General features: G+C 46.5%; 1 protein-coding gene and 1 pseudogene across 1 annotated transcript in view; one reads left to right on the forward strand and one right to left on the reverse strand.

Annotated features, from left to right (window-relative positions):
• Positions 1 to 1,204: 1,204 nt before the first annotated feature.
• The window catches only part of LOC146207125 (prefoldin subunit 3-like), a 34,056-nt gene continuing 7,907 nt past the window's right edge, over positions 1,205 to 27,353 (reverse strand). Inside the window, exons 5-6 of the mRNA XM_084602287.1 lie at positions 6,052 to 6,190; positions 1,205 to 1,392 (exon numbers count right to left, since the gene is read on the reverse strand). Coding sequence (XP_084458413.1) covers positions 1,328 to 1,392; positions 6,052 to 6,190 — 204 coding nt within the window. The 3' untranslated portion in view covers positions 1,205 to 1,327. The remainder of the gene's footprint in view (positions 1,393 to 6,051; positions 6,191 to 27,353) is intronic.
• On the forward strand, positions 19,371 to 20,316 carry LOC146207126 (uncharacterized; annotated as a pseudogene).

Consider the following 27,353-nt stretch of genomic DNA (forward strand, 5'->3'; position numbering starts at 1 on the left):
AATTCAAACGTGTCAATTCTTCGGCGGTCAGCCTTTTTCACAGTCCAACTCTCGCATCCATACATCACAACTGGAAAGACCATAGCACGAGTTATTTTGCTAGCTGCAGGCTATTGTGGTCTGGAATGACTGAACGGCAGCAGCTTGTGTAAATAAAAGGGTCAGAAACAATGGGTATATAGAAAGCAATATAAATTAACTGTATTAAGGATAGCCTACTTGGCAGCATAAAATGACAGCAGGCAGGCAGTGAAGGAAGTGGTAAATCTCCAGGGCATGTACAACATTGAAAATATGTTGTAAGTATACCAGGTTTATCAGCCAGACTGGATTGAGACGGGGCAGCTATGAGTAGCCTGCAACAATCTGGTAGGACTGGAGCAGAAAAAATAAATGCAGTAATGTCTTGTGCACAAAAGCCTGCTGCAGAGGGCTTCCTCAAACTTTCAAAGAGCATGTGAAATCATTGGCCTAGATGCAAAGCGCACTAGGCATTCACTGGTGCCAAGTATAATTAGATGTTTATGCAGGAGGATTAGGTACCCTGGCAAGCCTCCCCACAGATAAGGAAGAGAGACTGTGTTTTCCAAAAGCAAATGGGTTTGGTTTGGTTTGTGGGGTTTAATGTCCCAAAGCGACTCAGGCTACGAAAGACACTGTAGTGGAGGACTCCGGAAATTTCGACCACCTGGGGTTCTTTAACGTGCACTGACATCGCACAGCACACGGGCACCTTGCTTTTCGACGGATGAGAAAGACTGGAACAGCAGCAGTTGTCTGCGACTGCCTGGAAACCAACAGCCATGCACAAAAGCATGGTGGAACCATGACTCCTGTACTATTTATAGACACACTTGGTGGAAGCCTTTCTATCAACATGAAAGCATTTTTACTGTCACTGCAGGGCAGGGCAGCTTCGAATAGCACCTGTTTGAGCCAGGCTCTGAAGACCAGGGAGCTGCACATCATCAGCAAGAATTTGCATGCAAGTGCAGTTCTACATTGTTCTGGCTTTCACACCTAGCAGTACAAGCATGTTGGCTGCAATTTCGGAAAATGCAGCGCAAGCAACACTTGATGCATTGTAGGTGCGCTGCCATGACTTACAGGACTGGCCACAATTCTGCAGACAACAGCAGTCCTTGTAATGGAAAGAATGTATTGGCCTGGTGCAAGCCCGAGGCTGAATGAGCACAAACTGCCATGCATTACAGAGAGTTTTTATTTGTGCCTTTTTGAGCCTGCAGCTAAGCCTTATCAATGTCGAAATAACTTAGGTGAAGCCACAGTTCTCAAGGAAGTTCTGGCCACTAGTTGTCGGCGCAGCTCACGACGATGCCAGCTTTTCTGCTTGCACCTTCTTCACGTTCCAGTTGTGGAGCCTGGCCATGTCTGAATGGTTGTTCAGTCAAGGGCCATCTGACAGACAAGCTGCAGCAAAACACTGTGCCCAGCCCAAAATATGGACGACTTAAGTCGCATTATATGCCATATGTGGAATTATAAAAAACTTTCTGCGAGGAAAACTTCCCACATGGTCCCTTCAGTCGTGTCGGAAGGCTTGCAGCACTGTGTGGGCCACCTTTTCACCTGCCTTCCACATGGCTCCGCTGAACCTTGCATTGGGCGGCCACATGATAACATATTGTTACGAAGATGACGAAGCGGGCAGCGGCGTGGGGCGGAGCGCTCCGCCCCGCGCCACTGCCCGCTTCGTCATCTTCGTAGCAATATTAAGCATGCTGGCTATATCCAAGGGATAAGTTAGCGCCTTATTACTATCATGAAAACTGTTTGCAGTTGGTTGCTGCTGGTCTACGTGCAGAAACGATTTCATGAGCTGCCAGTATCTTCTGATCTTTATTTCCATTTTTAAATATCTCTTTTTGGTAGTAATCCTGTCTGGCTTTTCTACGTAGCGCAGTGTTTGGGAATATGCACAAATGCAATTTTTAAGTGCAAGGCTAAATGGCTGTCATTTAAATATTTTATGAAGGTTATCTTTTTTTGCGTATAGACTGCAGCAGTCCATTTGTTGTCCACCCCTTTCTGGGTATGGAATACCAATCCTGAACTGCAGATAGGAACGTACAAGTAAAAAATTAAATTATTAAAAGCGATGTCAACACAGTGTTCATTCATTACAGCTGTGCGATCTAGATGAGATATGGTGTAAATAAAATGGTTGGCGTGAAATGAGTATACGAGTTGCGAGACATTAGGATTCTTTATGAGCACTCTAAAGTAGTAAAAAAAGTGGATTAACCCTGCAGTTCGAGATGACACAATGTTAGTGTGCTCAGATCAAGAGCTGTGCATCACATAAGGGAGTCAAAGATTCCAAACCATGGTTAAAAGAGCACTTAGTGTTTTCAGAGCAGTAGACATCAGAGATGCATTGGCGATGTCTACACTCATGTCATCTACAATAATGACGTTGCTGTTTTCCTAATTTAGACAGTTAAGAATGCCGTCGAGTTCAAGGCAAAAACCCTAATAGGATGAAGACAGAGCAAAAGACAAATACAACTATGGTACACTTGTTAGATGGAAGAAAAGATTAATCAAATTCCATCCATACAGACTAGCACTTATCAGTGTAGAAAGCGATATCAAGGTGTCATTTATAAGTTAAGAAGTTAAAAACTGCTGTGATGACCTTCAGGACTAAGGCTATATTCAGCTTGCAAGCCTGGCAAAGTGAATAATTGTTCTTCATTAGACGAGAACCATGTTTTGAAAAGGCATATACGGGAAAAGCTGTGATTGACGATGGTTAAAATGTTTACATGGTCATAGTCATTATAATGTTTGGACAGGCTACGTATGTTGGAATTATGTGGCACGGCCATCAAATGACATCAGTGCCCGTCTTCTTTCTTTTTGGTGAAAATGGTAAGATCAGCCTTACTGGCAATGTGATGGAACTTCCGTCCTTTTTCAGTGTTAGTGCCTGTCCAAAAAGATGTTTGTTTTCAGGTTCCAGATGATCATTCATGTAGACCGAGGCATCGGTAGGGCTATTGTCACCACCTTTAACAGAAGTGAGTCGCGCTTTTCTCACCTTGCCTCTGAACTTGGAGCCCTTTGTACAAGTTCAAAAAGGAGCAATTATATTCTGTCCATCATTAGCAGGCACTCTGTGCTACGTCAGTGACAAGGCAGCCAATCTTCTCACTGATGCAGTGGAGAATTGCGGAACAATACTCTCCCTAGTAATGGGCACTCTTGGATCTGAGCAGTATTCTCGCATGAATAACGAGGCCAGCCACTTTCTTTGGTCTCTCGCACAAGGAAACTTTGTTGCATCTTCATTTGTTTAAAGAGGCTCTTACATACGGAAACGCTATTCACCAGTCCTTCCAATTCTGTTTTTAAACCATCAACTTATTTAGCAATCATAGTGAAAAAAAAAAAAATAAATCTAGGATACAATCTTGCAAAATAGGCCAAAATTTAAACCCAAATAAGCCATCTCAAGGCAGCAGAAAGCATGGCAGTTAAAAAAAAAAAAAAATCAGGTCTATTTCAAGCATTGTGCATTATCACCACTGTTTTGTTTTCACCTTAGTGGGCACGTATCTTGAGCTGCATCCACGCATATGCTGGCCAAAGCAGCTTCTGTGGTGGCACTGCAAACTTCCATGCGTTTGCAGCCACGTGCGGTGCAATCGTAACTCTCAGTCAGCTGCGTAATTCATTTGACTACAATGCGCAATGCATTGTGCATTAGTTTTTCAATGCACATTGTTAAGGAGCCCAACACGTTTGCAATGCTGGCTACGCAGTCTTGGCTTGTGGCAACGCCACAGCCTACTCGTGATATTGCAGTGCATTTGACAAGAGGAGGAAGAGCCTGCAACTGTTGCTGCCAAGGGTTTACTAAACCAGTCAAACCACGCAGCGGCCAAGTCCATAGGGTTTGCTAGCTTCTTACACCTAACTGGCTAGCTACCAAAGCTGGACAAAAGCTTTGCTGCTTGCCATACCGGTAATAAAAATGGCCAGCTTGAAGAGTCTGTCACACTTTGTAACTTGCTCTGCCAACAACTGCATTATCCATTTTGTGAACAAGCTTGCACTGCATGACATTCCAATGTGAATGAACAGTAAAGGGAAACACCTTGGCACAACTACACGGTCAAAAGAGCTTTAAATGACTGAATGCTTTGAAAATTCAACACGCAGCTCGACTGATTGAGGTTTGTAGCTGTGGCCCAATTGGGTGGCCAGATTTCACTGCAGATGCAATACAATATTCAGCAACGCCAGCCAAAGCTGGCTGAAAAAAGTTGCCCCATCTATTTTGTCATATGCTTCAGTACTGACACACATGTTAGGTGTAGAACAAGAAAGACCGCAAGTGGTAGAGGACATAGAAGTGTAGGCCCTTGGTGCAGTCTTTCAGCTGCAGTAGTTCTCTGCACTTCTGCATTCTGTGGAACAACTGTTACACATCTGGTGCAGCCGTGCTGGGTACACTTCCAATTCATGCCTGTTGCCTCGCCTACAAGCAACGCAGCCTTGACCGTTGGTGCCATTAGAAATATCAGGTTCCCAGCTCCCATCCTCTACCACATGCCATGAACACCATCTTTTCGCGGTGACGTGTACGAAGATGCAAAATCCTGGCTGGACCCCTTCGAACAGGTCGCCAGCTATAACGGGTGGAACAACAAGCATAAGCTTCATAACATCTCCGTTGCGCTCGAGGAGTCTGCTCGGGCTTAGTTCGAGAACCATGAGAACGCACTGTCTACCTTGAAAACATCCGCTGCTATCTCCTAGCTACATTTTCACCAAATAGAAAATTTTTGGGCAAGAACGTCAAAAATAGGCATTTACAGGCACTATAATCTAGTATTAAGCATACTTTCAATGCTTAATTCGTGCTCATATGTAAAAATGGTGCGCCTACCTGCACTGAAGAAAATAGGCAATTGCCTAAAATTTATTAGTGGTTGAAGAAATCTGGTAACCTTGTAGACCAATTCATTTCACGAGCCACTATCTGCGCGCATAAATAGTGATAATTTAAAACAAAAATCAATATCCATCTTTCCTAAACCTGAATGTAGCAAATTCCTTGATATTAAGAACTTTCTCAATTCCCTTGCCCACTGAAGTGTATGTATTTGTGAACTCAAGGTGAAGGTGCTGTGGTGGTTGACCTCGATGAAGAAAGCCCATCCCTCTCACTGCATTAATTAGTGCTGCTTTATTTGACTGAATCTAGACAAAAAACACGAACTGCCTTGAAAGGAACACGCAATGACTGTCCGCCTCTCCGTGACGAACGCGGCAGCCCCTGCAGCTGCAGTGTTACCACAGCTCAAGTCCCAACATATGACAGTAAAGAAGGTGCTGACAGCACACGTGCAGCGGTGGTAGCAGGGATGATGGAAGAGACATTTTTTTCTCCCTACACCACACATAAGTGGATGTTGCCGCTCTCACACTAGCAATCAAAGTGTCTCTCAAGAAATGGAAAGGGAATTTCCCTGCAAATGTTTGTCAGGCCATTTCACTATGCTTAATTTTCATTGGCCTCTGTTCTGCATGCCACTCTCAGCCAAAACTGGATGCAGCAAAAATCAGTATTAAACAAGAACCATCTCCCACACTTGCAAGCCGTGAAGGGCAGCTGAGACCATGGAGCCGCTCACCTCCACCGATGTTGCCACTTGCAAGGGCAACGTGTAGGTAGCATTTCTGAATTATTTTTGTTCGGAGTCTGTTCACGAGCAAAAAGAAGCCAAAAGTAAAATTAACATCCCTTCACTTCAGCTGTGGCCCTGGCAAGTTAGGAGCCTGCAATCTGCAGTCGCAAAGCTAGAACATGCAACTGGCCTGTAACAGTTGCCTTTTGACCAATGCGATTATTTGTGACAGTCACTTTTCGAACAAAATGGTCGCGAACCTCACATTCTGAAGCGACCAGTGTTCAGCCACAACACACTAAGGTAGTGCCATCTACCTCCCTTACACAAGTTACTGAGGCAATAATGCAGACAGTGCACAAAATCCTAGAAGCTTCCGGGACAAGGATACTGACTTCAGTGGTGGTAATCTGGTCTCTCAGGAAGTCCAGGTCACTGTTCAGTTCAGCAAAATTTCTTGTTGCAGTCTGCAGGTTCTTACAAAGCAGCTCTTCTGCACCCTCCAGCGTGTACTCCAGCATCACGTTGGCCTGCAATGGGGTCTTAGCCTAAGCCTCTTCTCCTTTACTATATGCAGTCCCTGTTGTAAAGCTCCTAGGTAATAGACAGGCACAACTACCACATCATCATCCAAGTCTCGAAACATTATAGATAACATTCGCCACTTATATCTCCAAATAACGTATCCGTTCTGCAGGAAAAAAGCTGAAATCGCTTCACCATGAGATTTGTAATTCTGATCTAAATATATTCTCAGCTGAAAATGTGCTTTATTGTCGCCTGAAGGCACAGCGATAGAGAAGGAACCTGCCACTGCATTTATTGTGTATGTTAACCGGAATGCCCAGTCTTGAGGAACTCGTGTTGACTACTGCTGACAAGTCGAGCATTAGTTCAGATCTAAAGAGCATGCACTGTTTCCGTTAGGGTGACTGGCTCTCGAAAATACACTGTTTGAAAGAAATAGTTGAAGTTCTTGGTATATATACCTGTAAAATGCATGCAAAGAAAAAACAACTAGCAATTAGCCATAAGGGAAGAACGATATGATGAAGCCAGGTCATTGGACTAAGCAGTGCAGCTGAACCTTTCAGCGCATGGCTTTGCCAATTTAGACACACGCTGAGAGAAGACAAAAAGGCTCACTACGTCATCAAGCTCTGCTTTTTGCTTAGAGACTATCGTAACTTTATCAGACAGTTACTTGGCTTTCAAGGAGCTTTCCCACACCATGTTACGGACACTAACAACATTTGAAAAGGTCAAAGCAATGCACAAGGTTACAAAAACATGTCATATTCTGGCTTTCGCAACATTTCAGTGTCGATCATCATGTGATCGAAAGACCCTTGGTTCCTTCAGCCTTCCAGCCGCAGCCACCTTTTCTTCCAATACAAAACTGGGCTTTTGCGATGAGCTCAATGCTTCCCCAGTTCATAAGGGCTCAGCCGCGTGTCACAAGCAACAAATACGGTACTCTCACATGAAACCTAGTGGACACAGACCATGGTGGAAGGACTGACACAGGACGAAGAACAATGCAGTGCCTGTGTTGTGTTCTTGCGTCATCCTGTATCAGCGTCTTTTCGACCATGACTGAGTGGACAGAAAGGCCTGCTGAGGCAGGGCAGGTGTATATGTGTGTTGTTCCCGGTGGACAGAAAGGCCTGCTGAGGCAGGGCAGGTGTATATGTGTGTTGTTCCCGGGTTCCTTTTGCATTTTAATACGACTAAATTAAAGGCCTTATTGTCCAGAAAATCTGGTGTTGTCAGCACAGACTCACAAGTGTGCTTTTGGCAGGTGGTAGTTGGCCGGTGCGTGTGTGACGTCACGAGAATATGTGACATGGCTGATTTGGTAGGAGGTGCCAACTCAGGCAGCCCCTGCATAATGGGAAGTGAACATGAAAACTAATGTCAGTGCTTTAGAATGAATTCAATGCAAGGTTGTTCAATTTAGTTAGTTATATGGGGTTTTGTGGCGCAAAAGCAACTTTGGCTATGATGCGCCAGACACTAGGTTAGATGACTGATGTGAAGTGCCTGAGTTATGGTGCTCATATTTGATTTAAAATGTTGGCTTTGTTGAGAAATGTAAAAAACAAGATAAAAATCGATGATTACTTGCTCACCTAAAAGCAATGCAGGATGAAATGGAATGTGTTCATTATAAAAAACAGTAAAATATCCTTTCCTAAGATTTTCAAGTCGCGGGCACGAGGTTAAAATGCGATTGATTGTGAGCTCATCTCCGCAAATTTTACACACTGGTTTGTCTTTTTTTGTCAAGAGAAAATTATGAGTGATGTGTGTGTGCGTCCTATGCGTAGACAACATAAAATAACTTCAATAAAACGTTATTGATGTCGGCACGATTCCTATTCCCCTAAAGTGGGCTTTACAGAACATAGCTTGTTTTCTTGATTTTCTCAATCAGCTTGCCACCTAGCTCTTAGTTTGCTGCGCACCAAATTTATAAAATCCCTGTGGGGTATGTTCGCATGCTGTATTTCTCTGGATTTGGTTTGTGCAGCACGTGCCTGCTCTCTCATTACCTTTAATCCCAACATGACTGGGGATCCAGCAGAATTTTATATTATGTTTTGGGGAAATTATCTGTATATGTTGTGTATTATGCTGTCAATCAGCGGTTCAACTACATTCTTAAGAGTTTATTGCAATGAGGACGCTTGAAGAATCAGTGTAAATAATGCTATTTTTAATGTTTTCATTTTTTGTTTTCTCCACAGTAGTACAAACAGTGTAACACTCTGCAGTGAAGACTGATGTATAATGAGGTAGTCTTGTTATTGCTTCTGTTTCGTCTTGTACTACTGCACTTCCAACATAGTCACTCGTTTTTGAACCATCTGTGTAAAATGCAATGTAATTCGTATTTTTTCTTTCAGTGCTATACTCCGTTTCATACATCAGGTGCAACGCAGCGAAAGCTACGCAAGTAGTCCGCAAGAAAAAAAAACAGGAGGCGTATCACTACGCGCTCATTCTGTAGGCGAGTGGTTCCTGCCGAAACGGGCTCTATTCCGAGCATACACGTTTGCAATAACATGCTTCGCATGCTTAGACATCTTCACAGAGCGGATCTTATAGAAAAAATGCGCACCAAAGAACCATTTTCTCAAAAAGAGATGCGCAGCGCGGAGGGCACAGCCAGCACCATCTGGTGGCACAGCTGGCAAGGTTGCGGGGCAGCAAAACGCGGCACGAACAAAAACGACATAAAAAAACATACAAATTAGCCGAATCCGACCTTTTCTCCCTAAAAAAGGTGCTTTTTATGAAGTTGATGGCAAATGTAAAATGTATTAAGCTTGCAGACAAAGCAACTATTATTTTCTCTCGTCAAGAGCAGGCACTATTTTTTATCGCGGATGCAGAGAGCGCAAACAAGAGCTGTAGCTTTGGTAGTGTTGCACTTGATGTATGAAACGGAGATTAGTTATTCTTGCAATGTGTGTTCATGTGGAGTGTGCATTTTTGAAGCGAAAAGCTTCACTAGGCTAGTCAACTCAGAGTCTCGCGTATGCCGTGGTCTCAAAATAGCCCCAGCTGTGCGCGCACTGGTAGACCTTCGCCGGAGCCGTGCGCTCTGCGCATGCATCGAAACAAGCGACGTCATGGGAGAGGCGCGGGCTGTCGGAGCCACCACTGTCTCCGCTACTATGCTGTACTTATTCGGCCATTCTTTCTCAGTTGTCACTGACCACCACGCGCTTTGTTGGTTGTCATCTCTGAGAGATCCCTTTGGCCGTCTTGGTCGGTGGGCTTTGCGCCTTCAAGAATACTCCTACAACGTCGTTTACAAGTCGGGGCGCCTTCAAGAACAGATTCTTCTCTCCAGCTTTTTGTTGTACAGGATGGTATCCTCTACCGCCGTAACTTCCATAATGACGGTCCTCCCCTCCTGTTGGTGATCCCCAAAAATCTCCGCTGCTCTGTTATTCAAGAACTCCACGACCTGCCCACAGCTGGCCATCTCGGTGTGTCTCATACTTACGACCGGGTACGGCGTCGTTTTTTTTTAGCCGGGACTATACCGCAGCATCCGGCACTACATCGCAGCCTGTGACACGTGTCAGCGGAGGAAAAAACCATCGCGGTCACCAGCTGGCCTTCTCCAACCTACTGACGTGCCCTTGGAACCATTTTATCGTGTTGGGCTTGACCTTCTTGGCCCCTTCCCGACGTCAAGGTCGGGTCACAACTGGATCTCAGTGGCAACCGATTATGCAACACGCTATGCCATCACCCGAGCTTTACCCACGAGCTGCGCTACGGATGTCGCTGACTTTCTTCTACACAGCGTCATTCTCCATCACGGCGCTCCTCGTCAATTAATCACCGACCGCGGTCGCTACTTTTTGTCCCGAGTTGTTGAAGACATCCTGCGTTCATGTTCTATGAAGCATAAGCTCGCGACAGCATACCATCCCCAAAACAACGGTCTTACCGAGCGCTTCAATCGCACACTTAAGGACATGTTATCTATGTATGTATCACCTGATCACCACGACTGGAACCTAGCGCTGCCATATGTGACCTTTGCTTACAAATCTTCTAAGCATGACACGACGTGTTATTCACCCTTCTTCCTGCTCTTTGGCAGGCACCCCGCTTTACCTTTGGACGCGCTGGTTCCGCCTGCTGGCCGCCCCATAACTACTTACGCATGTGACGCCATTGCGCAAAGCGCGCCAAGTAGCCCGTAGTCGGCTCCTCGCCTCTCAGATTTCTCAGAAGTCTGCCTACGATAGGCGACATCGATTTGACTCATTTGAAACCTCGGCAGTGATGCAGGCATTGCAAAATCAAAGTGTAAATGAGCCGCATGTGAAAGTACCGGAAGATATCTATAGTGGCTGCACAGAAAACATAGTTCTGCACAATGAAAGTAATAAAATTCCCATAAAGAAAGGTTTAAGGCAAAGAGATACGAACTCTACAGTGCTATTTACAGCTTGCTTAGAGGAGGTATTCATAAACTTGGAATGAGAGCAGTTAGGAATAAGGGTTGATGGAGAATACCAGAGTAATCAGCGATTCCCTGATGAAATTGCCTTGCCAAATAACTCAGGGAACAAATTGCAAAGAATTACTGATGACCTAGAAAGGAAAAGCAGAAATGCAGGCCTAAAAATCAATATGCAGAAGCTAAGATGATGTTGAAAACCCTCTGGAAGATACAACAGTTTACAATAGGTAGTGAAGCACTGGAACTGATAGGTGAATGTGTCTACCTAGGACAGGTAGTAACCGCAAATTTGGACCATGAAAGGGAAATAACAAGGTGAATAAGACTGGGATGGAGCGCATTTGGCAAGCACTCGCAGATTATGACTAGCAGTTTACCGGTATCGCTCAAGAGGAAAGTATACAACAGTTGCATCTTACCTGTACTCGCCTATGGGGCCGAAATGTGGAGGCTAGCCAAGAGGGTTCTATTTAAGTTGAGGACAACCCAGAGGGCTATGGAACGAAAAATGGTAGGGGTAACATTAAGAGATAGAAAGCGTGCAGAGTGGGTCAGAGAAATAACTCAAGTTACCGACATTCTAGTAGAAATTAAGAAGAAATGGACATGTGGAGGACATGTAGTGCGAAGAGAGGATAACCGATGGTCGCTAAGGGTAACAAACTGGATTCCAAGGGAAGAAAAGCGTAGCAGGGGGCGGCAGAAAGTTAGGTGGGCGGATGAGATTAAGAAGTTCGCAGGGGTCAAGTGGAACTGGACGAAGTGCTTAGAGACAGGCTAGTCGCCGGGCTACGCTGCGTTGACACTCAGCGTGAGTTGTTTGCAGCTGAAAAACTGACATTCGAAGAGGCATGTAAAATCACTCTAAATCGTGAGCTAGCCTCCGCCCAGACTCAACAAATAAAGTTAGAACAGCACCAAAGTATATTGCAAACGCAACCGAGGCTAGAAGTTGATCAGCTGGACCAAGGGCGCCGGGTAAAGAAACACGGTAGAAACAAGGCGGAACCCCTGGAATGCTTCCGTTGCGGGAAAAGGCATGCAGCCGAAAGGTGCTGGTATCACAAGTACAAGTGCCATATCTGCGACGAGCAAGGTCACTTGAAAATAATGTGCAGACAGCAGGCGGTCAAAACGAAGGCACTGAACGCAATCGATAGTCCCACAAATGAGTCTGAGGACGAGCAACAAATCTACATTATGACAACGAGTACTTCTGCATACCATGTCACTGTTAAGATGGAAGGACGGGCCGTAAGAATGCAAATTGACACAGGGGCGTCAGTCACAGTCATGCCAAAATCTGTTTTTCGGCGCGAGTTTCCGCATTTGGCAGTGGAGGAAGCTACCGTTCCTTTAAGGACGTACACAGGGGAACTGGTGCCGGTCGTGGGATCGGCAAACGTGCAAGTCGAGTACGGTAATCAAACTGAGGTTATGCCGGTGCTGATAGTAGATGATGGTGGAAAAGAGTTGCCGTGTCTACTGGGTCGCAATTGGCTGAGTAAGCTTAAATTGAACTGGCAAGAAGTTAAAGCTTTGCAGCAAGATGATGCCGTACTTGAGATAAAGAAGAAATTCGAACCCGTGTTTTCGCCGCAAATGGGGCTGATAACGGGCTACAGGGCACAAGTCCTCTTGAAGCCGAACAGTAAACCAGTGCTTTGTAAGGCCCGTCCAGTGCCTTTTGCTTTGAGACAAGCTGTGTCAGAGGAACTTGACTTCTTGGAACGGACTGGCATATTAAAACGGGTCACTAGAAGCGATTGGGCGACACCTTTGGTAGTAGTACCAAAGGATGGAGGAGTAAAAGTACGGCTCTGTGGTGACTACAAGGTCACAGTAAACCCCGTACTGTTGAGTGAACATTACCCTCTCCCCGTGCCAGAGGATTTGTTCGCAACGTTGGCAGGCTCAAGGGTATTCTGCGTGCTAGACCTGGCTGCCGCTTACCAGCAAGTGGAACTTGACGAAGACTCGAAGGCTGTTTTAACTGTAAACACACACCAAGGTCTTTATCAATTTCAGCGACTGCCCTACGGCATTGCAAGTGCTCCTGCCATATTCCAGTCGCTCATGGACTGTATTCTCAAAGATATTCCCCAAGTAGGATGTTACATTGATGATGTCATCATTGGCGGTTCGAGTATCACTGAATGTCGCCAAAAGCTAGAACAAGTGTTGAGACGATTACAGGATCACAATGTGACACTGCGCATGGAAAAATGCAAGTTCTTTTGCAGTGAAGTCCGCTACCTGGGTCACAAAATTTCAGCGGAAGGAATAAAGCCACTGCGGTCCAAAGTAAGGGCAATAACTGACGCACCTGAGCCCACAAATAGTACTGAGCTGAAATCATTCCTTGGAATGATAACCTTTTACTCAAAGTTCCTGCCAAACTTGGCAACAGCTGCTGCCCCACTGTACGAGCTTCTGAAGAAAGGAAAACGTTGGGAATGGACAGACATGTGTGTTCAAGCATTTCAGAAAACAAAAAACTTGCTCACGGACAGTCCGGTACTATCTTACTACGATCCAAAGCAACCCTTGGCTATGAGCTGCGACGCATCACAGTATGGGCTCGGTGCAGTTATTTTTCACATACTTCCAAATGACATGAAAAAACCTGTTGCTTTTGCATCCAGGACGTTATCACAAGCGGAAAGGGGCTATGCCCACATCGAGCGAGAAGCGCTAACGATAATCTTTGGCCTCAAAAAGTTTCATCGCTATCTATATGGGCGAACATTCACGTTGTTCACGGATCATCAACCATTGCTAGGCATCTTGGGCTCGCAGAAGCCTGTTCCATCTTTGGCGGCGGCTCGAATGCAGAGATGGGCTTTGATCTTGGCTTCTTATCGTTACGACTTGAGATATCGGAAAGGATCTCAAATGCAAGTCGCAGATGCGCTCTCCAGACTGCCTGTTGCAGGGGGAACCAATGTAGATCAGATATATACACTAGCCGTTTTCCAAACTATGCCACTGACGGCCAAAGATATTGCCAAAGCGAGCAAGTATGACCGTACGCTCAGCAAGGTATACCGATATACACTGGAAGGATGGCCAGCACAAGTGCAAGATGCCGAACTTGTGCCGTACTATAGCAAACGCTCGGAGTTATCTCTCGAAGCAGGTTGCATCACGTGGGGGAACAGAGTTATTGTGCCCACAAAGTTGCAGGACTCTGTGTTACGACTGTTGCACGAGGAACACCCTGGGGCGTCACGCATGAAGATGCTCGCACGCAGCCTGCTATGGTGGCCAGGGTTAGACTCGGCCATCGAAAAAACTAAAACGCTGCAGCATTTGCCAAGCAATGCAAAATACTGTTGCCCGTGCTCCACTCGAGCCATGGCCGTTTCCCGCCCGCTGCTGGCAGCGAGTACATGTAGATTTTTTTTAGTTTGAAAAAACGACATTTCTCCTGTGTGTCGACTGGTTTTCAAAGTGGCTCGAAGTGTTCCCTATGTCCTCCACTACCGCCGCAAAGACCATCGAGTGCTTGCGAAGTCTGTTTGCTGCTTACGGATTCCCTGAACAACTGGTTTCTGATAATGGCCCAGAGTTTTCATCGCAGGAATTCCAGGACTTCCTCGATACATGTGGCATCCGACGCACGTACAGCCCGCCATACCATCCGGAGCCCAACGGGGCAGTCGAAAGGGCAGTTCAAACGGTCAAGAAGAGCCTTCGCAAGCAGCTCCTCCATGACAGCAAGGGAGTTAACAGCAGATCGCTGCGGGAGAGACTGGGTCACTTCTTGCTGGCGTATCGGACAACACCTAACAGGTCAGAGGCAAGTCTCCCGCAGAACTGTTCCTGAAGCGAACGCCGCGCACAAAGCTTTCATTACTAAAGCCGTCGTTTCGTGATGACATGGAGAAAAAGCAAGAAGTAGTAAAAAGGCAGCTTGATCAACGAAGATCGATTTTCCGTTCATTTAGGGAGGGCGACTTCGTATACGTGAAAACAGTCAGGAAAGAGAAGGTGTCATGGACGGAAGGGCGTATAGAACGGCAAATCAGCCCTGTGACCTACCTTGTAGAAACGCAGAACGTCGTCCGGCATGTTCATATTGATCATTTGCGTTCGCGAAGTTGTTTCCGACATGCAGGGTTGGAGACCGAGGCGATGCGTCCTAGATTACCCAGGACCAAGGACTCCGCACGCCATCAGGAGGCCTTCGCGGAACCCCAACAGGCGCATCACGAGGTGGACATGCCTGCCCTGGGGATACCCAGCACGGATGAAGATGGCTTCACCGCACGCCAGCAGGTGCATCCTGAGGTGGGCACGCCTGCACCTCCCCTTCTCGAAGATGCTACAAATCGGAACCCACCACCACTGGAAGAGCAGGAAGCGCTACCTCCAGCTGCTGACAATGGGGGTCCTCGGACGCAAGCCGAAACTCATTCAGACTCTCGAACACCTCTGCGCAGAAGTCAGCGCACCCGAAAACAACCTGACCGGTACACTTCTCATGATTTCCGTCATTGAAACCAAGGATTAAAGACAATGATCTTGGGGGGAAGGAAGAATGTGATAGCGCGTGTGCATGACGCGCCACTTGCTAACTGATAGCAGCAGCGGATAAGTAACCGCGCTGGCTATATAAGCGCGTCAAAGAACGAATAAACGTCATTCCTTATCCTGCACCTGGTCTGGGCTGTTTTTTCGAATACGGCCAGCTCGGCTGCCGCCGCTACTACAATGGCTCTCTCCCCTTTTAAGTTTTTTAGCATAGGGTTATGTAGACCATGCTGTTATTTCCGTCAGTCAGGTGATGCCTGAAAACGTGGCACGCACCTGCCAAGGTGGTTAAGATGCTCACCTATTGAAAGTACTTGGGTTCTAATACATGGCCGCGGTGGCCATATTTTGGTAAAGGAAAAAGGCACAACACGCCCATGTGCAGTACGTCGTCAGTGCATGTTAAAAACTACCAGGTGGTCAAAATTATTTCGTAGCTCTCCACCTCTCTCTTTCACTCTTCCCTTCCCTTGTGTGGGGTGCCCATGGAAAGAAGTGAAAGATAGTGCACCTTTTCCTTTTTTCAAAAACAAATTTATGCAGCATGCAGGGCATTCAGCATGAAATTTTATCCGAACTTTGTCCTTTCCCTCGAAAGGACAAAGTTCTTTTTTATGCAACATTACATGATTTTTCAACTCTGCAAACATCCCTAACAAAGCAAGACAAATGGTCAAAACATGTAAAGATGTTTAAAGTACAGTGGAACCCTGCTATAGTAAACTCCCACTCCCACACCCAGCCAACTTATAACGAAGTTGATCGTCACGCGGCATTTGTTCGTTGTATCCAAAGTTCGTAGTAAGCGGACCACCTATAATACGGGCAAAAAGAGCAAGCGAGACGAAAGTTAATTTTTGAAAGAAGTCCGTGATGCATGTCTGCTTCTTCAAAGCTGATCGCATCACTGCCGTTTCTAATTTTTCCAGCGCGGTAATATGTTCATCGCCAAAGCCTCTGCTGCACACAAGCTCCTTAAGCGACGCGATGCAACCGATCGCGGTTGAAGCGTTCACAGCAACCGGCGGTAGAGCAGCATCCTCGTCATCGTCCTCGTCGGTCTCTGGGCAGTTAGGAAGGGCTCGCACTTCATGCACAATAGCTTCGTCAGTGCATGGCTCTGCAATGTCGGCGTCGTCATCAGCAGAAACGAAATCGTCCCAGACAATGTCAGGTTCGGCCAGCTGCATGTCAACGACGCGTTGCCACAAGTCCTCGTGCGACCGGCCTTCCGGTGGGTGATCTATGGCGTCCTCGGTGCCTGGGCCCATAAAACCCGCCTTGCGGAAGCAATTTGCTATGCACTCCGCGGTGAGTTCCATCCGCCGCTTTCAACATCTCCACGGCGGCAAGCAAGCTGATGAGTACTGGCATGGCAACATCAATCGCGATCAACAATGGAAACGACAAAGCGCACGCGCGCGCTTTTTCTTTTTTTACTTTATTTTACCCGCAAAGGAGCGCCGGGGGACGCTTTGTGCGCTCTGTGTTTGTGTCGTGTCAGGGGAACACAAAGTGCGCGAAACCGCGCCAAACACCGCCGGCTCGGTCAACTACGGGGGCTCGACAGCTTCGCGTTCGCTCTAACCGAGTGTTGAGGCCACAACAGTTCGTTCTATGTGAGACACTGTGCCATTGCCCCAATATATATTTTGACGGTAGCACCACCCTCGTTCATACTAAGCGAGCATTCGTTATATCTGCGGCTGTTATAAGTGGGCTGGACTGTAAAGTGAATCTGAAGTCCCAGTTCATCTTCCATGTACATAGTAAAAACAGTTTTGGAAAAATCGGTTATAGTAAAGTGAGTCTGGCCGTGGTGTCGACTTCCCACTAAATGACATTGCTGCATGCATGCTACGTAGGATCACAAGGAAACTTAAAAAAGAAAAAAAGAGAAATGCACCGAGTATGCCTTTAAATAGCTTTACTGCTGGGCTCAGCAGCACTCAGCAGAAGTCAACTTTACGTAGGCCTTAGAGCCGTGAGGGAAAGTACGCAGCTCGCAGAAAAAAAGAAAGTAAAGCTGCCTACAATCATAGACAGAAGGCAACACGATCCGTTCAAAAAGTAAAAAAAGAATAAAAGTTCAATGAGAAATGAGGAAGGGAAGAGACAGCCAGCGTTCGCAGCACTGTGCAGCATGAAGCACAAGGGAGCAGTGGCAAGAACTGGAGGCGCGGCGTGAGCAGGTTTGCAGCCCTTGACTGCCGCGTGCATTTCTCATCTATTGCCTTAAAAGACAAAAACAGCGGAAGAGCGCCGTGTTCATGCAAGGCTTTGGTTTCCACATGAAATCAAACTCTGTTATATTCGTAGCCACATTGCCCTCATGCTTAGGAGGCACCTGCAGAAGATGTAAACAAAAAAATCTAATAACTGAAAAAATGGCACGAAGAGAGAAGAAAGAGATGGAAGGCATTTCAGAGTTTCTTCTTTTTCATTGCATAACAAGACGTACTCAGTTAATTACCAGACAGCATCTTCAGAACCATGTCATCACCAAGTAATACATTAAAGACCCTGATATATTAAAGGTTTTTGCTGGTCCCAGTGGCTTTACTATAAAGGGGTTCTAATTTAATACATGCTGACCTAAGGAACAATTAGGAATAAACTAGCAGCGAACGGAATACTTGCTTGTGCACTTCATAACTGAACATCATGTTTAACCTAAAGGTTCTGCCTATTTTGGCTTGAGAGATTTAAACATGGAATACACCACATTTATGCACTCAAGCAGCGCCACCAGACTGGAGATTACATCAATGAGCAGCATATATTTGCACTGTATCTTGTGCATATCCTTTTTGATCCTACGCCTCTGCTGATAAATTCGTAAGCACTGATCCGTAATGCCTTTTCGTCCTTCAGCTCATTTATTTCACTTTTCTAGTGCTTGGCACCTTTGGCACACCACCCCATAATGCTTCAAGTACATGCATGTATTCTTTTGTCTGACATAGGCCTGACATGTTTGTCATTGCCAAAGGGGCTCAATGAAGTACCGGCTTGTTTTCACAGCAAAATCATTAGAACAAATAATTTATTTTTTGCACCCAGACAAGTTCCCAGATGGCTTGCGGTAGTTTACGCTATATTCTTCACTTCCTGCTTTCTCCACTAATGATTCAAAAGGCTATGTCACATGTATTGAGCATTTTTTTCGCAATTCCCTTCAGTCGCTTGTGGCCCATATTAAGTTTACTTGCGACCAAATATTTATTATGCTTCATGGTTCCGTAAGTTACAAAAATTTTATTCGTATTAAGTCCAGCACAAGATATTTTACACCCCTGCCACCGGTGTGCTGCCATCGTTTTCGTGTTCAGATAAATCTGATAGCAAAACATTGTGGGAGCCATTTGGAGCAGTGCTTCCATCCCTGTAATAACATCAGTCGGACTTTGTGCAAGAAGGCAGCTTTCTATAAAGGCAGGTTTGTTGAGGTATGCCTCACAAAAGCCACTTCAAAACAAAATTTTCAGAAGGCAAGGTGCAGGAGTCTTTAAAACATAATCTAGGAGCTGTGAAACTGCCTTGCAGACCCTTTCTCATCTTATTTTTAATCTGTAGGGATCTATCCTATATTGGGTGAATGCGATTCATCATGTGTATTTGCCCTATATCAGAAAAGGATGGCAGAGACGATGCATGAACTTAAGGTCAAAGATTAGGCACTGCATGATAGCAAACAATGAGCTAACTACAGAAAGTCCTTGATGTGCAGCCCTAAGCCAGCCTCGGTTCATTCCATGGTCAGGTGTAACTTGAAAAGAGTATAGACGCTCAATTTTTGGGTCCATGTTTTATCCTTTGTAATGATGCATAAGACAGTATTGTGCACAGATCATCGCGCGATATTCGCCTACGACTACAGAATAATTTAAGATCAAATTTATTTTGCCACCTGTTTCGGTTTTAACAGTCGAGTGATGGGTTTGACATTAAAAGTCAAGGCTGTCACATTTGGGATAAAAAAACTGCAATTGTGAAGAGGAAGAAGTACACGAGGTACATTCTAGGCAGTGACATCGTGACCGCTGCGAGTGTTGGACCTGACGGTGTTCGCTGTCGCTGTGCTCGCCGTTGATCTGCCCAGTCCTGCTGATCGAGTCCTAATGATCTACTCAATAAACCCCCATCCTACATTTGGTGGAGCTGCCGGTTAAAATCTATCCTCTCGCCCTGGAACTCCGCAGCCGCACACTACCACCTCCTGCGATGCCTGAGGACATTAACCACCAAGCCGTACAAGTTGGCTCAGCCATTATCTGTCCCGGCTCCCTCCGCCAGCGAGACCCCGCTATCTTCAGCGGCACTGACGACCATGACGTCGAGGACTGGCTCACATCCTATGAGCGAGTGAGCGCTTATAACAAATGGGACGCGGAAACGAAGTTAAGCAATGTGATTTTCTATCTTACCGGCGTAGCAAATTTATGGTTTCAGAACCATGAAGCGGACATTCCATCATGGTCCGTGTTCAAAGCTAGCTTCTCTGAAGTTTTCGGCCGTCCGGCTGTGAGGAAACTCCGTGCTGCACAGCGCTTGCGTGCGCGGTTTCAGCAGGTTGGCGAGAATTTCACAAGTTATATTGAGGACGTCGTCGACTTGTGCAAGCGCGTGAACGCATAGATGTCAGAGGCCGACAAGATTAAGCACATTCTGCAAGGCATTGATGACGACGCCTTCCAGATGCTGACTGCTTGAGATATCTGCACCGTCGCAAAAGTGGTCACACTGTGTCAAAGTTATGATGAAATGCGCAAACAAAGGGTCATAACTCGCGCGAACACCATGCACTCTGAGTCGCTTGCTGGCCTGACAGATGCAGCTGAACATTCTGCGCTGCTGCCACAAATCAAGAGCTTCATTCGGGAAGAAGTTGCTCGACAGCTCTCGCTTATGTCCTGCCATGAAGAGCCTCCCTCACACCTAGCCCCCAGTTTGCGGCAGATTATTCAAGAACAAGTAGCCGAATCTCTTCCTCCAGTCCCTCAATCCATGCCTGTCGCAGCCCCGTTGACATATGCGGCTGTTGCTGCCCGACCACCACCTACATATGCTCCGCCGCAACCTGCCTACGTTCAGCCGCCTCCTGGTCCTGCTCGAGAACCTGCGTAGTTTATTCGACCGGCTCCAAGACCGCGCAATCCCTGGCGCACGACAAATAACCGGCCAATTTGTTACACTTGCAGGCTGGCTGGACATATTTCTCGTTATTGTCGAAATCGTCTTCCAGTGTCGGCACCACCTACTCATGGTTCTGGGTACTGGTCTTCGACGCCTCAGTATTCCGCGCCTACTGAGCCTCCAGCCAGCCGTCATTTCTCCCCAAACCGCTCAGCCATGTCCGACCGCTGTTCACCGTCGCCGCGACGCCGCTCTATCTCTCCGATGCGACGTGGACAGAACGCTTCACTTGAGGAAAACTAGAGGCCGCAGTTCCTGAGGTGAGAACTGCGACCCCGTCGAACTTCCCAAGTCCTCATCTGTCGCCGGCCAACCTTATTGAAGTTTTCGTCGAGGGCGTTGCTGTCGTGGCTCTAACTGACACTGGTGCGGCGATTTCGGTTATGGACGCAAAACTATGCAGCTCTTTAAAGAAAGTGAAGACGCCAATTGCATTACTTTCGTTGCAAATGGCCAGTGCTCAGCATATCAAGCCTTTAGCAGCGTGCACCGCTCGAGTAGTTATCCAGAATTGCCTTTATACAATTGAGTTCGTCGTGCTGCCAAGTTGCTCACACGCTGTTATTTTAGGCTAGGATTTCCTGTTGTGTCACACTGCTATTATCGATTGTGCTCGAGCTGAAGTGGGGTTCTCGACTTTGCCCGATGCCTTACCAGACGCTGATCCACGAAATTTCTGTGCTAAAGCCCTCGTCGTCGAAGATATTGACCTTCCTCCCTGCTCTTCTGTGCTTGTTCGTGTTGCTTGTGCCTCTGTTAGCGATGAGACCGTTCTCTTCACACCAGCCCATACTTTCCTGCGCTGCAAGTGCCTTCCATTGCCCTATGCTGTGCTCGCTATTTCCGCTGGCCTTTCCATGTTATGGGTCTCTAACCCATTTAACTCCCCTACTGCTCTGTGCCATGGTGAATGCCTCGGCAGTATCCAGCCAATCGCATCTCTTCTGATCTCTGAGGAACCTGACGACGCTCTGCCGTGACTGCGCTCAGCACCCCTTCACCTGCGCCCGCTTCCCCCTCTACAGACTTGTTCCTCCGTTCCATCGACGCCGATCTTCTTCCAGCGCAGCGCACTCAGCTTTTGAACCTACTACATCAATTTCGCTCCTCCTTCGACTCTCATCAAAGTTCTTTGGGTCAAACTTCTACAGTTACTCATCGCATCGACACCGGCACCCATGCACCACTGCGACAGCGCCCCTATTGTGTGTCTGCAACAGAATTCCAGGCTATTGAAGAGCAAGTCGACCTAATGATTCAGAATGGCGTGATTCAGCTCTCAAGCAGCCCTTGGGCGTCACCTGTTGTCCTCGTAAAAAAGAAAGATGGTTCTATCCGCTTCAGTGTCGATTATCGCCGCCTGAATAAGATTACGCGAAAGGACGTCTACCCTCTCCCACGCATCGACGACGCTCTCGATTGTTTGCAAGGCGCCGAGCTCTTTTCTTCCCTAGATTTATGTTCCGGGTACTGGCAAGTTCCCCTGGAAGCGGCTGATCGCCCCAAAACTGCCTTTGTAACTCCTGACGGCTTGTACGAATTTACAGTTATGCCGTTTGGCCTCTGTAATGCTCCGGCAACATTTGAACGGATGAAGGACATCATCTTGCGTGGCCTAAAACGGAAGACGTGCCTCTGCTACCTCGACAACATTGTCGTCTTTTCTCCTGACTTTGACACACACCTCTACCGTCTGAAGCACGTTTTGACCTGCCTATCTGATGCCGGACTGCAGCTGAATTTGAAAAAATGTCGTTTTGCCGCCCGCCAGCTCACCATTCTCGGCCACGTTGTCTCCAAAGAAGGTGTATTTCCAGATCCTGCCAAACTTCGTGCCGTAGCAGCCTTTCCCAAACCGACTTCCATCAAAGACCTACGTAGCTTCCTCGGGCTGTGCTCTTACTTTCGCCGCTTTATTAGAAATTTTACTTCAATTGCTGCTCCATTGACAGACCTTCTCTCCGGCAGTTCCGACCTTCCATCGTGGTCGCCAATGTGCGATGATGCCTTCAGTACTTTACGCCGCATCCTCACGGCACCGCCTGTGCTACGTCACTTCGACCCCACAGCGCCTACTGAGGTCCACACAGACGCCAGTGGTATCGGTCTCGGAGCTGTGCTCTCTCAGCGCAAATCAGGCTATACTGATTATGTGGTCGCCTATGCTAGCCGAACATTCACGAAGGCTGAATCCAATTACTCTGTCACTGAAAAAGAGTGCTTAGCGATTATTTGGGCTCCTACTAAATTCCGCCCTTACCTCTATGGCCGCCCTTTTGACGTAGTGACGGACCACGATGCGCTTTGCTGGCTTTCCTCACTGAAAGACCTGTCTGGCAGACTGGCAAGATGGACTCTTTGCCTTCAGGAATATGATGTCCGCGTTGTTTACTGCTCCGGCCGCAAGCATCACAACGCCGATGCACTTTCCCGCTGCCCCCTTACAGCTGAGGTCGCGAGCCTTCCCTCTTCCGACGATTCCCCGCCATCGCTTCACATCAATGACATGCCGTCAGCGCAGCGGCAAGATCCTTGGATAAATTCTATCCTCGATTTTATCTCAAATCCTACAGCTGCTTCTCCATCGCGTGCTCTCTGCCGCCATGCTTCCCACTTCACTACTGCGCAGATGGCTGCAAGTGGTTGCTAGTTATTCCCCAGCAGCTACGTTCGCAAATCTGTGACTATTTCCATGCTGACCCACAATCCGGTCACGCAGGTGTCTTCAAGACATACACTCGTCTCCGGCTGCGTTACTACTGGCGGGGCATGTACACCTTCATACTCAAGTATGTTCACTCATGCCTCACCTGTCAACGTCGCAAGCCATCTCCTCAATGTTCCGCTGGAGAGTTGCTGCCGTTACCCAACCCACCACGCCCTTTCGACCGCGTCGGCATTGATTTGTACGGGCCACTTCCTTACACTGCAGCCGGCAACCGCTGGGCTATCGTAGCCATTGATCATCTGACGAGGTATGCAGAAATCGCTGCACTTCCATCTCCTACAGCGTCAGAAGTAGCTTCCTTCATTTTGCATCGATTTGTTCTTCGTCACGGCGCACCTCGAGAGCTGCTCAGCGACAGAAGACGCGTTTTCTTGAGTGACGTTGTGAAAGCCTTGCTCATCAAGTGCAACATTATTCATAGAACCACCTCCGCCTATCATCCCCAGACTAATGGCCTCACTGAGCGTTTCAATCGTACCCTTGGCGACATGCTCTCTATGTATGTCTCCTCCAACCACTCAAATTGGGACCTCGTCCTTCCTTATGTCACTTATGCTTACAATACCGCAACGCAGTCTACTACTGGCTTCTCTCCCTTTTTTCTCCTCTACGGCCGTCACCCCTCGGCTACAATCGACACCATACTTCTGTATCAGCCAGACATATCAGAGTATACTCCTGCGTCTCAAGCAGTTTAGCATGCGGAAGACTGTTGACAAATTGCCCGTGCATTCACGGCTAACACACAGTACCGCCATAAATCCAACCATGACAACCAACACTCGACACCGGACTTCTCGTCTGGCGCTCTTGTGTGGCTGTGGATACCTTCTAATGTTCCTGGACTGTCTTTAAATTTTCTTGCTAAATACCATGGCCCATACAGAGTTCTGGAGCTCACCTCTCCGGTTAATTATGTGGTGGAACCTCTTACGCCGTGTCATGATCTACGCCGGCGCGGACGCGAGATTGTTCACGTCCAGCGCCTCCAACCCTATTACGACCCTGCCGTCTTGCTCACGCCGTAAGTCGCCAGGATGTCTCCTCTTCGTCCCGCGGGTAATTGTGAAGAGGAAGAAGTACACAAGGAACATTCTAGGCAGTCACATCGTGATTGCTGCGCGTGTTGGACCTGATGGTGTTCGCTGTCGCTGTGCTCGCCGCTGATCTGCCCAGTCCTGCTGATCAAGTCCTACTGATCTACTCAATAAACCCCCATCCTACACAATATATGCCCCATGCACCACCTGTAGGGGCGCCACTGAAAGCCACCTACCGGCGACTGCGGGAAGCACAGGCGGGGCACAGTCCCCGGCTGTCCCATTGCTGCAGCAAGCATAGTTAAAGTTTGCACATGCAGGGGTGGAAGCAGGCTTGAGCATTTTAGAGCAGCTCAGGGAGCAGTAAAACAAGAGTTTTGGAGCAGCTTTGGAGCAGTAAAACAAGAGTTTTGGAGCATGTTTTTAGGATTTAAAGCTTATAATAAAAATTTTCTATTCCTGACATACAAAACATCCAGTCTGATCCCCCCCCCCCCCCCTTTTTTTTTTCAATGTTCAATGCTCAGCTTGACTGTGCGTGCATCTCTGACAAGGCAAGACAAACAGCCAAAACATATACAGATGCTTAAAATATCACAGCTGACCTGAGCAACAATTTGGAACACTAGCAAATGGAATGCTTTTTTTCTACGCTTCACGTCTGAAAATCAAGTCTGGTTAAATGCTTTTCGCCACTTGATAGATTCAAACTACCAAAGTACTTTGATGCACTCAAGCACTACCACTAGTTTGGAATTCACATCAACGAGCAGTGCATTTATGCTATCTTGTGCACATCCTTTTCGGTCCTGTGTTGTGTCGATAAATTCCTTAGCATTAATCAGTGCTGCCTGCATGGAGGATTAACAGCACTCATGGGTAGCCTTTTCTCCTCTTCAGATTATTTACTTCGTAAGCTTCTGTCAGTGGCTCCTCATGATTTCGCTTTAGTGACACTGAGGTTATTTTCTTCATTCGTGATTACCCCACTTAGCCCGAGGGCGCTACAGCAGGGGGGTTACAGAGTGGAAAAAAACACATCTTCATTTATGGAGCACACTTGATAACCTGAAAGCCGATTCCATTCACTGATGGATCGAACAAAAAAGGAACTGGCATACATGTTAGTTCTGGCACGGTATTCCAAAATTTTAAAACAATGATCTGTGTGAGCAGATGCCTGTTTTGTTGTGGTATATTTGGTACAACAGCTTAAGTCGTAATTTCCTTCTTCGAGAGGAGAGAGTTTCCCATCCGAATTCATTTTTCATGACGGTGCAGCTATCACTTATCGAGTACCAACACAGGACAAACCTTGCTGCTCTATTTTGGATGTTTTCAATTTCATTGCTCAGTGTTGTTTGCCAAGGGTCCCATACGGCACAAGCGTATTCAAGCAATGGTCGACCGTACGTTAGGTAGGCTATTGATTTCAAACAAGGCGGCACGTGTTTCAGATTTCGCTGTATAAAGCAAGGTCCTGGCGGCTTTTGCAACTACAGTATCCACATGTGTATTCCATGAAGAGTCGGCTGTAAGTGTCCCACCTAAGTATTTATGCGCCCCTTTTTGTGTCACTACAATACCGCTGATGCTATACTCTGAGGCTAACTTATGTTTTTTACGTGCAAACGTTACATGAACACATTTTTTTAGTATTTAACTTCATTTTCCATTTAGAACACCATTCAAGAACACATGATAAGTCACTTTATAACTGGGCAACGTTGTCTTGATTTCTAATTTGTCTATATAAAACACAATCATCGGCAAACAACCGTATACTGGAATTGATTCCGGAGTTCAATACGTTAAAGATGTGCCATGTATGGCTTTCCAACACTCTTGAGAAAATTTATAGCGATTTGCACCTTCGTGGTATCGCCCTATAATGCTTCAAGTGTGCTTTTGCCTCATGTAGGTTTGGCAAATTTGTTCTTAACAAAGAAGTTTAATGGTGAAGTGCACCATCTTTACCAAATTTGACAAGACTGTAACACATCATTGAAATAGCGTGAGCACACCGAGAGCACACCATTTGCAGCTCAAACCACGACTATTTTAACTAGCGCTAGTTTTTGGTGCAACTGCCTCTCCACATGCTGTCCCCTCTCGAGCTCCGTTAGATACAGTAGTGGAGAGCTCCACATTACTGGACCGCCACCATAGCAGATGAAAATCGCACATGACGATTGTGGCATTATCTATTACTGCTTTTGAATCTAAGTTTAAGAAGCGAGTGAGGCAACGCTGGCTGCTCAGAGGTACCTTCTTACGTTTTCATGTCCTATCGCTCAACGTTAGATATCTACCCGGATGTTTTGCGATGCCTACGCGTGTAGCTTGTACATATCGCAAATCGCAAGTCGCACTTGGTATGAAACAAGATGACAGCTGTAAAGCATTCAGTGATTGTTTGACTTCTTCAACTTTCATGTTAAAGTTTGCATTTTAAACGTGTATTTTTAATTTTTTTTTATGGCTGGCATCACACCATCTTTGTCTCATCTGTAACAGGTGAAAAGCAACCGTTTTAAAATTTTGTGCCATGCAATTACCTAACTTGCATTACCCAGGTTGAAATGAAAAGCTGGAAAAAAAAAAAATTACACTTGTGACTTCTTAGATGTTCCTCCCATACACCATCTGCAAGCTGTTGAAATATTGTGGGTAGGTGTGCTAGGTTTTTCAGGGTCATTTTACTCCTCGTCATTAACAAAATAATGGCTGCAGACTGATGTCTGTTGGTTCCCACGAACTCCCATCTTTACTAAACTTAAAAAAATGCAAGCATACGTCCAGCAAGCTTCAAGATCTATTAGTTACGAAGTGAGTGCCGGCGAATGAAATATCACAACTGCCAAATAAGTTTCCAGCCAAAAGCTTCCCATTTAGCTACAAAAGTGAAGGTTACCTAAGGTGAACTAAGTAAAACCCCAGTCGGGAGATAGAGTTAGCATGCAACCATCGCAAAGGTATGTGTTACACATGTGGCAATGTTCAACTTCATGTCTGTTAGAAACAGCATTATTTACACAAATAAGAAAGCTGCAGCAAGCCCATCTGGCAAGTGCACGAACCGAAATATATTTTTATAACTGAGAACTTAAGACCAAGCAGTGCAAAGTCTAGAATGATTAGCATGCACACATTACTAATGCTTCACGGCTCACTCGTCACCTGTGTAAACATAGATTTGC

This window comes from Amblyomma maculatum, chromosome 1 (genome assembly GCF_055883805.1).
Source record: "Amblyomma maculatum isolate TAMU_Amacu chromosome 1, ASM5588380v1, whole genome shotgun sequence".
NCBI lineage: Eukaryota > Metazoa > Arthropoda > Arachnida > Ixodida > Ixodidae > Amblyomma > Amblyomma maculatum.